This window comes from Microcaecilia unicolor, chromosome 1 (genome assembly GCF_901765095.1).
Source record: "Microcaecilia unicolor chromosome 1, aMicUni1.1, whole genome shotgun sequence".
Taxonomy (NCBI): domain Eukaryota; kingdom Metazoa; phylum Chordata; class Amphibia; order Gymnophiona; family Siphonopidae; genus Microcaecilia; species Microcaecilia unicolor.
This window is the reverse complement of record NC_044031.1, coordinates 604,143,271-604,162,109: the sequence shown is the minus strand read 5'-3', so window position 1 is coordinate 604,162,109 and position 18,839 is coordinate 604,143,271. Positions and strand designations below refer to the sequence as shown.

Sequence of the window (18,839 nt, the reverse complement as noted above, 5' to 3'; positions counted from 1 at the left end):
CTTCAGAATGTTGGAGGTGCATTCTATTAAGTAGGATTGGTCAGTTCCTTGAAGCACAACCAGAGCTCAGACACCAGAGAGAGAGGGGGGGCCTGACACCAGAGGGAGGGAGGAGGGGGAATATCTCTGTCACGCACACTCTCTCTCTCTCTCTCTCTCTCTCTCTCTCTCTCACACACTGTGTCTCACACTGTATCAAATTCACTCTCTATGTGTCACACAGTCATTCACACATTCTCTTGGTCTCATACACTGAGTCTCACAGAGAGTCTGTGTCACACACACACACTCTCTCTCTCTCGCACACACCGTATCTGTGTGAAACACACACTCTCTCTCTCTCTCACACTGTGTCTCACAAACGCACTTGCACACACTCTCATTCTCACACACACACTGTCTCTCTCACAGACACACTCGCACCCAGACTGTCTCTCACACACATACTCGCACATTCAATCTCTCTCTCACACACAGTCACTCTCACATACACTCTCTCAAACATACACACTCCGAGGAAAACCTTGCTAGCGCCTGTTTTATTTGTGTCAGAAACTGGCCTTTTTTTATTAATAAACTACATAAAAGAGAGAAAATATATTACAGTAGAACATCTTTGTGTGTATGTGGGGGGGGGGGGGGGGGGGGGAGAGAGAGATAATAAACTAGCCTCTGCTCATGTCCTCCAAGTGTACTAGGTGTTAATGCTGTGTGGGCAAAGTTGATTAAACCATGACCCTTATGGCCCACCCAATTCCTTTGACTGTGGTTTTCCTTAGAAGTAAAAACTAAAGAGAGAAAATATAAATCACACTCAGATAAATAAAATAAACGAGTGGTTTAATAATGCTACACTGAATGCCAGATACGCCACAAACTCACTAAAACAAATCTTGACTAGCCATTCTATATGAAGAATTTATTTCAAATTATTTTGGTGAGGTGGGGTATTTTTTTCCATTTATTGGATGCTGGATTTTTGAATAACTTCATTTTTTTTATATTACTTGCAATATCTTTTAAAATACTAAAAAATAAAATGTGTATCACTTTCATTATGTTGGTCAAATTAAAGATTTTAAAAAATTCCAGATATGAATTGGATTACCTTCATTAATATTGTGACTGTTTCTATCTTACCATGACTAGGTTTCCCTCCATCATACTATGGACATGGAGGTAGGGATATTATACTTCAAGAATTGTAATGTGAATCAGCATTTACTAATAGCACATGCTAATGCCATTGCAGTGCGTCAGCATATGGTGTTAGTACATGAGCCCCAAAGATGCATACAGTATATATTATTTCTACTATGATAACCTGCCATTTTAATTTTTTGTTTTCCCATCTTTCTATTCTCTCCTTGCATGCTGCCTGGATCTGCAGATGAAATTAGTGGGGACGGTAATACCTCTTTTGATGATTAAACATTTTTAAATCTGTTAATCTGAAATAGTGCATCTTTTCTGTTACTTTTTATATTCTTTCTTTATCCCCAATTCCTGATCCTTTGTTTTATTCCCACGAGTAGAGCGTGGGAAAGTATTCTGTGACTTTAAAAATCTTGTTTTCATCTCACGTGGCAGATTAAGCATTCTTATCAGTAATTTAAAACTTTCCAGTTGGAAGAATGCCCTTCTGGTAGTCCTTGGATGTATATGAGGATTAGACTATAATGATACTGTATTAAATAGTATATTAATTCTCAAGGCACTACCAAGACAGGATACGAAACATGATCCATGTCAGAGCTCTACATTTGATCTTTAAGTGGATTATAATATACTTTCCTTAAAGGATTGATTTACATAGTCACCATAATGTAGAACTTTGATGTTTTTGATACTATATGCACAAAACATTAAAAAGACAATTGAAATGCATAGGGGTGCATGTTTGTGCAATGAGTATGACAATGACACTTGTTTTCCATGAAAAGACAATTAAGGTCATAAAGGTCTCAAGAATTAATTCAAAAATTTAAACAAAAATTTAATTTAAAAAGGTATTTCCTTTAAGTTTGAGAAGTGTGGAATTGCAGTTTTTGGACTACCAATAATGTTGCAGACATAACAGAATATATCTGTGAAATAACACAGAGTTGGTCTGATGCCGCGGAGATAGTGCTGCACATTTCCATATGGGATATATGATTTGATTCTTGCTCGTTTCTTCTGTTTCTTGAATCTGCTGAGGAGCTGTGGAAGTAGTGTTGAGGATTCTGGGGGAAGGAATTGAAAGAGGAGCCTAGAGGTTAAAGCAGCTGATTGAGAACAAGAGTGCAAATCCTGCTTCAAGTTTTAAGTTTATTCAGTGCTTGATATACCTCCATCATGGTAAAGATCTGAGTGATTTACAATAATCAAAAATATCTTCAGGAAAACTAAAACCTATATTCAGAAGAAAGAATGGAAATAGCTTACATAAGCCAAATAAATGAGCAAAAAAGTTAGCACATGCAGCGTGTGCCTCACATCAAGCACATCATCAGTGTCTGAATGCTACTTATTTGACAAGTGAATAAGCTTATCAGTTAAAAGCTCTATTTAAAAATATGTTTTGAGCCCTATCTTAAGACTTTTACAGTCTGTGTGGGCAGACATTTACAGTCTGTGTCCCACAAATGCTGGATTGGGCTTTGGTGACAACTCCATTAGTTGGAACATACAAACTGAGCAGGGCAGACTTCTAAGGTCTGTCCCAGAAACAACAAAAAAAGACCATGATCAAGTATATAATATCACATTCATTGTTGTTTTAATCTTGAGTTGATAATGAATGTGACCAGGGCCGGTCTTAGCAAGTGTGGGGCCCTGTGCAGACCAATTTGGTGGGGCCCCATCCTAGCCCCGTCCCCACCCTAGCTCCACCCCATTGATAAGATTATTCCATTTTTAGAAATTTTTTTTATTTATGAAATTTCAAATAAAGACAAATGAAGCTAAACTTGTACAAAAAAACTGATTGAAATAATAAGCACAATGCTATCATCATGAAACCTCCCCTCCCCAGAAATTATTCAGTTCAAGTCCACTACAATTAGTAGTTCCAATTCTCATAACAAAGGAGAAAATAAGAAAAAATATTAAGAAAAGATCCAGCACAGTGTACAAGGTATGCCAGGAATGCTTTATCTGCCTATGGCTGGAGAGAGGTTGAGTGACTCGATGCGGTCCCGGTCCGGGTCGGAGCGGAGGCACGAGGCAGAGTTGAGGCACGCTGAACTGGCCCCCCTTAGGCGCAGGGCCCTATGCGGCCGTCTTGGTCGCCTCTGCCTAAGACCGGCCCTGAATGTGACTGTTGGGCAGAGTGGATGGACCTTTCAGGTCTTTATCTGCTGTCACTCACTATGTTACTTTGGGAGGGACATCTCTAATTTTAGGTGCATAGGCAAACTATTTCAAGGAGGCAGAGCTGCTAGAGTATAAATTGATTTCCTTTTAGAATCAAGACGAATGAGCCTGAAAGAAGGAATTGCTAGTAAATTTTGTTGAATAGATGTAAGAGTCCAAGTGTGGAAGTATTAAGATGCAACAGGCAAGAATAATGGCAATTCTGAATAGTATATTTCATGTACCAACTTAAGAAGCGTAAAAAGAATTTGACCAATGTTCTTCCTTTTAGGAGAAAGGTAATATGATTGAACTTCTTTGTAGCCGTAAGACATTTTGTGGCTACATTATTATTATTATTATTAGCATTTGTATAGCGCTATCAGACGCATGCAGCGCTGAACACCTGATACAAAGAGACAGTCCCTGCTCAAAAGAGCTTACAATCTAAATACATAGTAACATAGTAGATGACGGCAGAAAAAGACCTGCACGGTCCATCCAGTCTGCCCAAGAAGGTAAATTCATATGTGCTACTTTTTTTATTTGTACTGTCCTCTTCAGTGCACAGACCGTATAAGTCTGGCCAGCCCTATCCCCGCCTCCCAACCACCAGCTCTGGCACAGACCGTATAAGTCTGCCCAGCACTATCCCTGCCACCCACCACCGGCTCTGGCACAGACCGTATAAGTCTGCCCAGCACTATCCCCGCCTCCCAACCACCCACCACCGGCTCTGGCACAGACCGTATAAGTCTGCCCAGCACTATCCCCGCCTCCCAACCACCAGCTCTGGCACAGAACGTATAAGTCTGCCCAGCACTATCCCCGCCGCCCAACCACCAGCCCCGGCACAGACCGTATAAGTCTGCCCAGCACTAGTCCCGCCTCCCAACCACCAGCCCCAGCACAGACCGTATATGTCTGCCCACACTAGCCCCGCCTCCCAACCACCAGCTCTGCCACCCATTCTGGATTATCTGAAGACATATCCGTTTTCCACATACCTTGAAACAGAGTGCTAGAATAATCCAAATGATTGAATAATAGTGTGTAGAAGTATTGAAATAGATTTCCTTAAAAAAAGGGCTCTGACGGAACAAATCATATTTAAATAAACTTTTCTTACTGAGTTCTGATAATGTGTGGTTGAAAACTCAATCAGTGGTGATGCCTAGAATGCTTCTTGCTGTGGTTTCTAAAGTGAAGAAAATTTATCAGCAATGGCATACAAGCTGTGTTGTTGCAGTTTGATTTCTCTGTTGCATTTTGATATGGTGGCTTATGAACTTCTCATTAGATTGAGAAACTTTGGAATGGGTGGAACAGTTTTGAGTGGTTTAGAAAGTTTTTAGTTAACCGTTCTTATGCTTGAAGAGAGAAGGTATGTTTTCTCATTTTTGGTGTCCACTATGTGGAGTATTCAGGACTTTCCCTTATCTCCAATGTGCAGTGGCAGCTAAGAAAGCAAGTAGAATGTTAGGGATTATTAGGAAAGGAATGGAAAACAAAAATAAAAATGTTATAATGCCTTTGTATCGCTCCATGGTGTGACCGCACCTTGAGTACTGTGTGCAATTCTGGTTGCCACATCTCAAAAAAGATACAGCAGAAATAGAAAAGGCACAGAGAAGGGTGACGAAAATGATAAAGGGGATGGGACAACTTCCTATGAGGAAATGCTAAAGAGGTTAGGGCTCTTCAGCTTGGAGAAGAGATGGCTGAGGGGGAGATACGATAAAGGTCTATAAAATACTGAGTGGAATGGAACAGATAGATGTGAATCACTTGTTTACTCTTTCCAAAAATACTAGGACTAGGGGGGCATGCAATGAAGCTACTGAGTAGTAAATTTAAAACTGGTGAAAATCTTTCTTCACGCAATGTGTAATTAAACTCTGGAATTCGTCAGAGAATGTGGTAAAAGCAGTTAGCTTAGTAGGGTTTAAAAAAGGTTTGGATATCTTCCTAAAAGTCTATAAGCCATTATTAAGATGGACTTGGGAAATCCACTGCTTATTTCTAGGATAAGCAGCATAAAATCTGTTTTACTGTTTTGGGATCTTGCCAGGTACTTGTGACTTGGCTTGACCACTGTTGGAAACAGGATACTGGGCTTGATGGACTTTGTCTGTTTCAGTATGGCAACGCTTATGCTTTTATTGGTGTTGGACAAGAGAAAGCACCTGTATTTATATGCTGATATTATAATTGACTATTCCTATGGATATGACCTTATTACAATCAAAAGTTTTATCCTGCAGTAATCAGATTGAATCTTGGTATAATCAAATCGACTCATATAATTCAGCTAAAATAAAACCTTTGTTTGGAAAATAGATGGTAAAATGCTCCAACCACTATTAATTGAATAATAATGAGATCCTGAATATTGTAAACTCATCTAAAGGTTTGGATTTCATAATAGATTCAGCTCTGACCTGTGAAGCCCAAATTAATAATTTGTGTTTTAAGGCAGCTGAAGAACATTCTTCCTTACTTCTATGAAAGCCAGTTTGTAGTGTTGGTCCAAGCTCTGTTTATATCTCCTTATATTCTGGGATTTCAGATATTCTCATGAAGAGATTACAGCTTTTGCAGAATACAGCTGTTAAGTTGGTATTTGGAAAGAAAAGGTTTGATCTGTTTCTCCATTGTTGGTTTTTGTTTGTTGGCTTCTTATTAAAGCACTAGGAAAAAAGGCCCGTTTCTGACACAAATGAAACAGGCGCTAGCAAGGTTTTCCTCGGAGTATGTGTGAGAGTGAGTGTATGATAGAGCGTGAATGTGTGAGTGTGTGTGACAGAGAGAGTGATACTGTGTGCGAGTGTGTGTGAGAATGAGTGTGTGTGCCAGGGGCCCCCTCCCTCCCTCCCAGTTTCAGGGTCCACCCGCCCTCCCCTCCAAGTTCCAGGGTCATTGCCCCCCCTCCCCCACCCACCCAGTTTCAGGGTCCGCTTGGTCCCCCTCCAAGTTCCAGGGTCAGCCCTCCCTCCTTCCCACCCAGTTCCAGGGTCATTGCCCCCCCTCTCCCTCCCAGTTCCAGGGTTGTTGCCCCCCCTCTCCCCCTTCCTCCCAGTTCCAGGGTTGTTGCCCCCCTCTCTCCCTCCCTCCCTCCCAGTTCCATGGTCGTTGCCCACCCTCTTCCCCCCCCCCCCCTCCAGCCACCCTGCGATGTTTAAGTGAAAAATTAGGGAGCTGTGTGTGTGTGTGAGAATGAGAGTGTGTGCCAGGGGCCCTCTCCCTCCCAGTTTCAGGGTCCGCCCGCCCCCCCTTCAAGCTCCAGGGTCCGCCCTCCCTCCCACCCACCCAGTTCCAGGGTCATTGCCCCCCCTCTCCCTCCCAGTTCCAGGGTAGTTGCCCCCCCTCTTTCTCCCCCCCCCCCCCCCCAGCCACCCTGCGATGTTTAAGTGAAAAATTAGGGAGCTGTGTAGTGTAACAAAACGCACTTGCAACGTTGTGAAGCTGACTCTGTGGCTTCATTGAAGTGAAGGGTTGGTAAGGTTCGTCAGAATCGTGAGTCTGTAACCATCTCTCTCGGCCCCGCCCTCGCGCCTCTGATAGGTCCGCCACCCTCGACGTCAAAACGTGATGACGTTGCGGATGTCAAAACGTGATGACGTCGAGGGCGGCGGACCTATCAGAGGCTTGAGGGCGGGGCCAAGAGAGATGGTTACAGATTCACGAATCTGACGAACCTTACGAACCCTACACTTCAGTGAAGCCACGGAGTCAGCTTCACAACGTTGAAGGTGCTTTTTATTATAGTAGAGATGAGTATTGTTTAAACTAGCATGCTTAGTGTTTAAAATTTTACATTGCTTGGCTCTAAATAGTTTGCCTTGGTGGTATTTCCATCAGCCAGAAAATTTCCATGTTAAGAGTCCTGTCTGTTTATATCGTTTTAAAAGATATCGGCATTGTCTTTTTCATATACATCTGTTGTGATCACGAACGAGCTTCCTTTACAAGTGAAGAAATAGATCTCTTATGCCTTTTGCAGAGGTCTTAAATGTAACTTTTCCAACAGTTTTTGAATTGGGGTCAATTTTTATATTCTTATTTTCATTTGTGCAATTGTAGTTAAGTATTTTATTATAAACCGCTTTGAACCCTTTTTATAGAGTTGACGAGGAACCTGATACCTATGTAGAGAGTAAAAGAATATGCCAGTTACCTTTTTCTGGGCAGCATATCTGCCTTAGGGACTTTACTAATCTGTGCTAAAAAGTGGCTTCTGCTGTTTAAATGTGTGAGTTTCCCCACATGCTGAGGCTATTTTTAGCACAGCTGTAAAATGACCACAATTTCTTTTTTTCCATTAATGACCATAAGCTAATTTCCCAATTAATGTGTGGCCATTAGCGCGGGAGCCCTTACTGCCATCTATTTTATAGGCAGAAGGGGCTCCCATGCTAATCCTGTGCTAATTGGTCAGTGTGCACCAAATCCCATGTGCTAACTGATTAGCACAAGGCATACCTAATTTCTGCCTCCAAACATGCCCCTATGTGACTTTGGTCCTGGGGAACTGAGGAACTGAGTTTGATTCCCACTTCAGGCACAGGCAGCTCCTTGTGACTCTGGGCAAGTCACTTAACCCTCCATTGCCCCATGTAAGCCGCATTGAGCCTGCCATGAGTGGGAAAGCGCGGGGTACAAATGTAACAAAAATAAAAATAAAATCTATTTTTAGCACATGGGAAGTGTGTGCCAATCCCAAGACTATTCGGATTCTTACTGCAGGTTAAGAAAAAGGACCCCTTAGTTTTTTCTGGGTTAAGTTTGAGTTCAGTTGTAAAAAAATGATCTGTCATAATAGCTTTTAATTCATTTTTAATAAGCTCCTTGTGTCCTTGAGTAAGTCAACTTACCCTCTACTTCTTCGGATCCAACTTTATATAGTAATAGTAATACAACATTTTTATATACCTTCAAATACCAGATGGTTCACAGTATAAAATAAAATCAGATAGCAATGAGCTTAAACACTTTAGATTATAAAATTCAGTCAAATACAATTACATTAGATACTTTTGAAATAACCAAGTTTTTAACAGATTTCAAAACCTAAGATAATCCTGCTCAATTCTCTGTTCTAAGTGGGAGAGAATTCCATAGAACAGTGACAACGACCGTAAATAATTTGTTACAAGCTGATGACAGACATACAGAAGTAGCTGCTGAAAAATTTAGCTTATTTAGCTAAGACACTCATTAAGATCTAATCTCCAGATGCAAAGGAAAATAATGGATAAATATTCTGGACACAACTCAAATATCCAAAAAGAAAAACAAAGAATTTTAAATTCAGTGGGGTAGAAATTGGCAACAGTGCAAAGAAATTAACAGTGGGGTAACCTATGAAATTTAGACTTACAAAATATGACACCTATGATTATACTTTATATTGTTTGAAGGTGAGAAACCATTTTTCTCCGAGGACAAGCAGGCTGCTTGTTCTCACATGTGGATCGACGTCCGCATCAGCCTGGGATTTGGCATTTTGCAAAAGCAAAAATTAAAGGTTTTGCTAGAGTCTTCTGGCTCGCGTGCGTGGACTGACTTCCTACCCGCCGCTCAAGTGCGTCTCCTCAGTTTTTTCTTCTCTGTGATGAGGTGTGACAGGTTCCTCTTGTGCTCCTCGTAGAGGCCCAGGAAAGGGCTTTCTGACTTTTCGCAAGTTTTTTCGCTCTCTTATCTTGCCTGTTTAAAAAAAAAAAAATGAAGTTTCCCTTAGTTTTTTTTTTTTTGTAGTTTCTTTTGTCCTCTTTTTAAGTTTACTTTGTTTTTCGACGCAGCCGGCCTTTAGGCTGCACAGTCAGGTTTCTTCCCTTTTTGTGCTTTCTTTTTTGGCACAGTCGCATCTTTTGATTTTGCTGAGGCCGTTTTATTTATTTATTTATTTATTTATTGCACTTGTATCCCACATTTTCCCACCTATTTGCAGGCTCAATATGGCTTACAAAGACCTGTTATGGCATCGCCATTTCAGGGTGAAAGATACAATTGGTGTTACAAAGAGATCAAGGATGACAGAAAAGAATTAAGCAGACAGTTATGGAAAGAAGACATTCAGAATAAGGGTGGAGTGGTGATGTGTAAAAGTTCCATATCATCGAAGACACCCAGCGGCTTCAAACGTTGTACTCGGTGGTGAGAAAGTAGAGGATCTTGTTGATCAGATCTAGAAGCAGAGTAATGCTATGGATTCTCTCTCCTGCCGGGCGCCTTCTGCTACAACCTCCTCATCTATGAGGTATTTTGGAGGAAAGTGCAGTGCTCCCTATTCCTATGCTAGGTGTAGGTACATTCCGGCTTCTCAGCAGCCTACCCAGGCTCAGCCCCAGCGCGCTCATTCTTGTCAACAGCGTGTGCCTAAGGCCCCTGCTGCTCTCCAGCAAAAACAAGGGATGAGCTTTTGACTGGCTCCAGTTAAACATAGCCACAGTAAAAGTGTCCGTACTGGATGACTTGCCAGTTGGAGGGAGGTTAATGTTTTTTCACCAAAGGTGGTGTCTCATAACCTCTGACCTGTGGGTTTTGCAAATAGGATACACACTCAATCTGGAATCCAAACCTCCAAATTGCCCACTGGGAGTTCATTCTTACAGCTCCTAGCACAAGCAGGTACTTGCAGAGGAATTCTCTGCCCTCTTGAAGGCCCATGTGGTCAAACCCGTTCCACCAGGGGAAGAAGGGCTGGGATTCTATTCCAGGTACTTCCTTGTACAGAAGAAAATAGGGGGGATGCATCCCATCCTAGACCTAAGGGCCCTGAACAAATTCCTAGTTCGAGAAAAGTTCAGGATGGTTAATCTGGGTACCCTTCTTCCTATGATTCAGAAGAACGATTGGCTATGCTCTCTGGACTTCAAGGATGCTTACACACACATCTCAATACTTCCAGCTCACAGGAAGTATCTTCGATTTCGGCTGGGAACACCGCTTTCAGTACCGTGTACTGCCCTTTGGCCTTGAGTCTGCGCACAGAGTGTTTACAAAGTGTCTAGCTGTAGTCGCAGCGTCACTACACAGACTGGGAGTGCATGTGTTTCCTTATCTTGACAGTTGGATGGTGAACAGCACCTCGGAGGAAGGTGCTCTGGAGTCCATGCGACCATTGCCGACAGCTGTCTGTCATGCAGGTAACGAGTTGATTTGGAGCATCTACCTGGTCTGTAGGGGCCAGATCTCTTACTGGTTGGTGGGGGATCAAATACTTATTTCCCTCTGCAGAATGCAAATAAATTCATATACTTTCCACAATGTGATTTTCCGGATTTAATTTGTGATGTGCTATCTCTCACTGTTACCAATAACCTACCCTTCAATTATGGGCTGCTCATGTCTTTGTCAGTGGGCAAACTTACAAAATCAGCAAGGGATCAAATACTTATTTCCCCCACTGTAATTCCCAGACTAGGAGTTGTTGACTGTCAAGGTATAGTTTTACCAACCGACATTGGTCCTATTTCTAATATAGGTACACTTTTCTTCCTCTAACCCATAATAAGGTTGTTTTCTCCATATTCAGTTTTAGTAAATTATTGTAACTTTTCTTGGTAGTTACATACCAACTGTACCTGAATTTATAACTTTCCTTGAGTTTTGTTTTTTAACACAGTAATTGATAGCACATTTACTGTGTGGTCCATTCAGTCTGCTTAACAAGGCAGCCACCCTGTGCAGCTTACACACCTTCATGACTTATGCTTTCATGGTTGAACACTGGCATCACAACCAGGGCAGTCATTAATTTGTCACTGTTCGTATCGCATATAGGCACTTGATGCCACAATACCACAACAATATGCCAATAGTATGAAGAGTGGTTTTATTATTATGACTTCATCATAGTCCCATTCATTATCAATACATGATTAAACCAACAATCCAACCATATTGTTAATTAATAATATTTTACTTTCTAATTTCAACAAGATTTCTTCCCTTCCTTAACAGAGAGAAGCATACTTGATCCTGACTTGTTTTTTGCCATTTTTGGGACAGACTGTAGAAGTCTGTCCGGCACTGGACTTATTTCCCAACTATTGAAGTAACTGTCTAAACACCACTCCCATGATAACACATCAACAGCCACGATACTATTTGTTTTGTTTTGATTTCATCCTTTTTTTTCTATATAGGGATCTCCTGTTTATCCCACACATTTTTTAATTACGTCACTGTTTTTGTCTCCACCACCTTCACCAGGAAGTTATTCCTTGCATGCACTACCTTCTCTGTGACATGGTTGTCTTCTAATTCCTTTGTTAAGCATTGCTGTTTGGATGTGTCTACTCGAGCAGATGCTTCCTTAGGGACCTCAGTTCTCGCTGCAGGGATATCGCAGTTCCTCCCCTCCTCTTAAGGATTGCTTTTGTCTCAACTTATCCTTTGGGATGTAATAGAAAGTTAATTACCTGATAATTTTCTTTCTTTTAGTTCCAAAGGATCAGTCCAGAGCCCGCCCTTCTGTGATGGTTTTTGATTTTCTGGATTCTATGTAATTTTGGGTGTTTGTATTCTGTTTCTGTTGTTTTTAAGGCATGAGTTTTACCCTTTATTTCATAGTTCTTTTTCTGTCCAGAGGTTTTGAGTTTTTTTTTCTCTGGAATTCGCTCTCTTTCACTGCTTTGTAATCGAATACTGGCTTGTTTGCTAAGCACAGGAGCTTATGAGTTACAAGTTATTAGAGTTCTCTATCTCTACCTGCTGGCAGGTCACAGCCCATTTGTCTGGACTGATCCTTTGGGACTAAAGGAAAGAGAATCTAATTAACTAATTTTTCCATCCTGCACCCTCAATATATGTCCTCTAGTTCTACCACTTCCCAATCTCTGAATAATATTTTTTTATATTAATATCTTTCAAGAATTTAAATGTCTGCATCATCTCCCTTTTCCCTCCTTTCTTCTTCTTTTCTTTTTTTGAAAATATCTTTATTATAGTATAGAGTGTTCACAAATGCATTGAATAGCAAAAACGTGAAACACAGCAATAGCAACCAGAAGCTAAGCAGGTAGAGCATGTAAGGCATGGTTCGACTTCAGTTTTACAATATCAGAAAATCCCATACATATATTTTTTAAAATAACTGCTAAACAAAGAAACAGTCTACTCTAACTCCAACTGTAATTCACTCCCCCCGTCTCCGGGAATTCCTCAGTATATCACCGCCACATAGAACAGTAGAGTCATCTAGACAGATTGTGGGTTTGCTGAAACTGTTGCTGTTCCCACTGATCCATCTGGAGGGGGTATCACTATTACTAGAGGGGCACCAAATATTTATTGAAAAGGCCCTTGTTTGACCAAGAAAGCAGTACCTTTTGTTAGATGCTGAGGGCGACACTGGCACAAATGGCAAGTGCTCATAAAGGAGGTGCTGTTGATAGAGCAAGAGATTGCAAGCTATGGGGAAACTCAGAAATGAAAAAAACTTTCAATCCATCTGGGAATTAAATCAGGAGATACTCCCCTATAGAGAGTGAAGCTTTGCCCTACTTTGCTATTGCATCTAATAGTAAAAGCAGAGTCAGCAACTAAGTGGTTGTAAGAGAGGCTCTGTATAGCACTCCTCAAAAAACCATCACTAGACCCTACCTGTCCCTCCAACTACCGCCCCATCTCCCTCCTACCCTTCCTCTCCAAGATACTTGAGCGCGCCGTTCACAGCCGCTGCCTTGATTTTCTCTCCTCTAATGCCATCCTCGATCCGCTTCAATCCGGTTTTCGCCCTCTACACTCGACAGAAACGGTGCTCTCTAAAGTCTGTAATGACCTGTTCCTTGCCAAATCCAAAGGTCATTACTCCATCCTCATCCTCCTAGACCTATCCGCCGCTTTTGACACTGTTAATCATGATTTACTTCTTGCCACACTGTCCTCATTTGGGTTCCAGGGCTCTGTCCTCTCCTGGTTCTCCTCTTATCTCTCCCACCGTACCTTCAGAGTACATTCTCATGGATCTTCCTCCACCCCCATCCCACTCTCTGTTGGAGTTTCCCGGGGATCTGTCCTTGGACCCCTTCTTTTTTCAATCTACACCTCTTCCCTGGGCTCGCTGATCTCATCTCATGGTTTCCAATATCATCTTTATGCTGATGACACCCAGCTTTATCTCTCCACACCAGACATCACTGCGGAAACCCAGGCCAAAGTATCGGCCTGCTTATCTGACATTGCTGCCTGGATGTCCAACCACCACCTGAAACTAAACATGGCCAAGACCGAGCTTATCGTCTTTCCACCTAAACCCACTTCTCCTCTTCCCCCACTATCTTAGTCGATAACACCCTCATCCTCCCCGTCTCATCTGCCCACAACCTCGGTGTCATCTTTGACTCCTCCCTCTCCTTCTCTGCGCATATCCAGCAGACAGCCAAGACCTGTCGCTTCTTTCTCTTTAACATCAGCAAAATTTGCCCTTTCCTCTCTGAGCACACCACCCGAACTCTCTTCCACTCTCTCATTATCTCTCGCCTTGACTACTGCAACCTACTCCTCACTAGCCTCCCACTTAACCATCTATCCCCCCCTTCAATCCGTTCAGAACTCTGCTGCACGTCTTATATTCCGCCTGGACCGATATGCTCATATCACCCCTCTCCTCAAGTCACTTCACTGGCTTCCGATCAGATACCGCATGCAGTTCAAGCTTCTCCTTCTTACCTACAAATGCACTCGGTCTGCTACCCCTCCTTACCTCTCTACCCTCATCTCCCCTTACATTCCCACCCGAAACCTCCGCTCACCGGACAAATCCCTCCTCTCAGTACCCTTCTCCACCATCGCCAACTCTAGGCTCCGCCCTTTCTGCCTCGCCTCTCCCTATGCTTGGAATAAACTTCCTGAGCCCTTGCGCCAAGCCCCCTCCCTACCCATCTTCAAATCCTTGCTCAAAGCCCACCTCTTTAGTGTTGCCTCCGGCACCTAACCTTTATACCTATTCAGGAAATCTAGACTGCCCCAATTTTACTGCCCCTATTTGACTGACTGTACATTTGTCCTTTAGATTGTAAGCTCCTTGAGCAGGGACTGTCCTTCTATGTTAAACTGTACAGCGCTGCGTAACCCTAGTAAAGCTTTAGAAATGTTAAGTAGTAGTAGTATAGCAGGTAGAAGAGATGTAGTTATAGAGAGAAGTATTTCCGGAAGAGGAAGGTGGAGTTGTTATAGTGTAGTAATTATGCAATTATGTGATGGTAATTAAGGGGGAGTTAGGGTTAAGAGAAGTATAAATGAGAAAATTATATTACCAACTGATTTCTGGATATGTGCAGTAGAACTGTTGTTATTTTGCTATGAGATGTTGTTTTTATTCATTTTTACACGCAGATAAGAAACTACTGTGTATTTTTTACATAGTCTGTGAACTTTTATTGAGATAGTTGTGCTCAATAAAGAGAATTTAAAACATAAAGTAACAGTTAACATTTGTGGTGAGACGAAGTTTTTTTTTTTTTAATCTGAAGAAAAAGGTTGCAGATTTCATAATGAATGTATTAAGACTTCTTTAATACATCATTATGAAATATATCTGCAACCTAATAACTGATAAAGGCATTTTTGAGAGGTGAGGTGGTGTGGTGTTCTCTGAAGTTTCATTTTCTCAAGTTGGCAGTTGATAAATATTTTATATTTGAAAGGTAGCTTCTGGTAACATAGAAATATATAAAATGATGTCAGGTAAAGACTACAAGGCAGGGGGGTGTTCAAGTTTTTTCAACAGCAGGCTTCTGTCTATATTTACCAGTAATTCATTCTTTAGCATTCACCACAAGCTTCTAGCTTAGCTATGGGACATAAAATTAGATCTCTGGAACAAAAATAAAATTTTATTTTTCTAAAACACCAAAGTTTCTTCTGAGCACTGGGATAAAAATTGAGATTTTAAAGCAAAATATTATTTAATATATTAACTGTCTGATGCAGTACACATAATGCAGGATTTGTTTCTGATGTTCTGTATAGATTTATAGTAACATTTAAACAAAATTTTATATGTATATAACTCTTTTTCCTTGTTTATAGAAACGGATGACTATGCAGAAATAATAGATGAGGAAGATACTTACACTATGCCCTCTAGTAAGTAGACTATTAAAATATAAAAATGTTGAGTTATGTTTTGGGGTGTGTTAGCATTTATTTTTCTCCTCTTGTTAAACATTGGCATAGAAGTTTTCCAATTTGCTGCTTGTGTTGCGTTTAGCTTTTAGAATTCTGGAATCAGCAGATATTATCTTTTACAAAACTATCTTGACAATTTTGTATATAAATTACAACTTGCAGAAACGTATATTGTAACTGTTCATCATGGCAAAACATTGGCAGAAATACTGATGCCACTAAATTGAAAAAATATACTTACAGAATCTGTTAATTCATGTCTACGCTTCAACAAACTGAAAAGGCACCTAATATCTTTTGTGACACCTGTTGTTTAAAAGATATGCTTGCTGCTAATTTTATTAATGTATTGGGTATCAGAATCCTAAACTAAAATTCTATGCTGAGGACAATGTGTTTTTTTTTTTTTTACATTTGTACCCCACGCTTTCCCACTCATGGCAGGCTCAATGCGGCTTACATGGGGCAATGGAGGGTTAAGTGACTTGCCCAGAGTCACAAGGAGCTGCCTGTGCCTGAAGTGGGAATTGAACTCAGTTCCCCAGGACCAAAGTCCACCACCCTAACCACTAGGCTTTTCATTATCCATCATTTACTCTAGTAAAAGTCTTCAAATATCAGTTACCTTTCCATATGCAAACAAGTATTAATGTGTTATATGGAACCACTGAAACTGATGCAATGTAAAATTAATTTTAACCCTGGTGTTATGCATCCCATTTAACAGATAAGTCATAATATATGTTTCTCCGAACCTCCAGTTCTCACACCAACCAAATTACACTGCCTGGACACATTTGAAAACAGAACATTTTTGACCAGTCTTTTTAATAAGATTATTAGAAAAGCAACAATATTAACAAAAACTATATCCCCCAGATTCTGTATATAACACCCAAACTTGTGTGCCCAAGTTGCCCATGCAACTTAATTGAGTAATGAGCCCTTAACTAGCAATAATTTGGGTGCTACAAAAAACTATTGCAGTTAATTGGCTCCAATTAGGATTTGCACATTTTTCTGGCTGTACGCTATTCTATAAGACTCTGCTTCTAACTTATATAGTGCTTATCTGAATAAAGGGGCATGTTTGAGATGTTACAAAAAGTTACGCATGGAATTATAGAATACAGCCTGAACACACCCAAGTTAAGCACCGGCATTTACAACTGGTTTTTACCAGGCATAAGTCCGGAGCCTAAAAGTTCTGTGTGGAATCAGCACTAAGCGCAATTCTATAATGTGTACGCATTCTTTATAGAATTGCACTTAGCGCCAATGTTTGAGCGACAAATTTTGAGCACCATTTACTAAATCTAATCCTATGTTACTATTGAGCATGCTTTTTATGGTTCTTTCTCTATTCTAAACCACATTGCTCCATAATGTTATCTAAATCTAGAAATATAAACATGAAATCTCCTTTGTTTACTGTTATAACAAAAAGGTATAGTACTGTAATAACTTTGTAAGTAGTCTTCTAGATTTTGATCCTTAAGAAAAAAAAAGCATGTTTTTAAGATTTCCCATAGTAAGATTCTTGAACTATATAGTTGTGTGCAAAGGTTTAGATACTTCTGGTCAAATTGTATGTTTCATTTTGAATCCCTAAGTGAGCAGAAGCTGATACATTTTGTAAATGATATGTAGGGGCCCTTTTACTAAAGTAAAGTAAAACTTTGCTGCTACCGTGTGTTACAAAAATTAGTGTGTGTAACTTTAAAGCCTCCGTGTTAACTGTTGGACCTGTGCCCAGCATATTCCTATTCAATTAAAGCAGTGCTAATATACTTATTACATGTTAACTGCATGGTGCAGTCCATTCTTATTCCCTTTCCCATTCCTTGCTCTGCAGGTGAGGCAGATATTAACGTGCGCTAAGTATTACATAGTAACATAGTAGATGACGGCAGAAAAAGACCTGCACGGTCCATCCAGTCTGCCCAACAAGATAAACTCATATGTGCTACGTTTTGTGTATACCTTACCTTGAGTTGTATCTGCCATTGTCAGGACACAGACCATATAAGTCTGCCCAGCACTTGCCCCGCCTCCCCCCACTGGCTCTTCTACTACTACTACTACTACTGCTCAACATTTCCAAAGCGCTAACAGACTCACGCAGCGCTATACTGCCACCCAATCTCCGCTAAGCTTCTGAGGATCCCTTCCTTTTGAACAGGATTCCTTTATGTTTATCCCATGCATGTTTGAATTCCGTTACCGTTTTCATCTCCACCACCTCCCGCAGGAAGGCATTCCAAGTATCCACCACTCTCTCCGTGAAAAAATACTTCCTGACATTTTTCTTGAGTCTGCCCCCCCTTCATTCTCATTTTATGCCCTCGAGTTCTACAGCCTTCCCATCTCCGGAAAAGGTTTGTTCGCAGATTAATACCTTTCAAATATTTGAACGTCTGTATCATATCTCCCTTGTTTCTCCTTTCCTCCAGGTTATACATGTTCAGGTCAGCAAGTCTCTCCTCATACATCTCGTAACGTAAATCCCATACCATTCTCGTAGCTTTTCTCTGCACCGCTTCCATTTTTTTTACATCCTTCGCAAGATACGGCCTCCAAAACTGAACACAATACTCCAGGTGGGGCCTCACCAACGTCTTATACAGGGGCATTAAAACTTCTTTTCTTCTGCTGGTCACACCTCTCTCTATACAGCCTAGCAACCTTCTAGCTTTGGCCACCGACTTGTCACACTGTTTCGTCGCCTTCAGATCCTCAGATACTATCACCCCAAGATCCCTTTCCCCGTCCGTACCTATCAGACTCTCACTGCCTAACACATACTTCTCCCATGGATTTCTACTCCGCAAATGCATCACTTTGCATTTCTTCGCATTGAATTTTAATTGCCAAACCTTAGTCCATTCTGCTAGCTTCCTGAGATCCTTTTTCATGTTTTCCACTCCCTCCCGGATGTCCACTCTGTTACAAATTTTAGCATCATCCGCAAAAAGGCAAACTTTACCTTCTAACTCTTCGGCAATGTCACTCACAAATATATTGAACAGAATGGGCCCCAGCACCGATCCCTGAGGCACTCTACTACTCACCTTTCCCTCATCCGAGCGAATTCCATTCACCACCACCCTCTGGCGTCTGTCCGTCAACCAGTTCCTTATCCAGTTCACCACTTTGGGTCCTATCTTCAGCCCATCTAGTTTATTCAAGAGCCTCCTGTGGGGAACCGTGTCAAAAGCTTTGCTGAAATCTAAGTAGATTATATCCATAGCATGTCCCTGATTCAATTGTCCAGTCACCCAGTCAAAGAATTCAGTGAGATTCGTTTGGCACGATTTCCCTTTGGTAAAACCATGCTGTCTCGGATCTTGCAACTTGTTGGTTTC

The 18,839-nt window shown here is 41.2% G+C and overlaps 1 protein-coding gene across 1 annotated transcript in view; it reads left to right on the top strand.

Annotated features, from left to right (window-relative positions):
* Window positions 1-18,839, top strand: part of PTK2 (protein tyrosine kinase 2) — a 714,868-nt gene that overhangs the window by 272,435 nt on the left and 423,594 nt on the right. Inside the window, 2 exon segments of the mRNA XM_030219604.1 lie at window positions 1,391-1,408; window positions 15,376-15,432. Of these exon segments, the coding sequence (XP_030075464.1) occupies window positions 1,391-1,408; window positions 15,376-15,432 (75 nt within the window).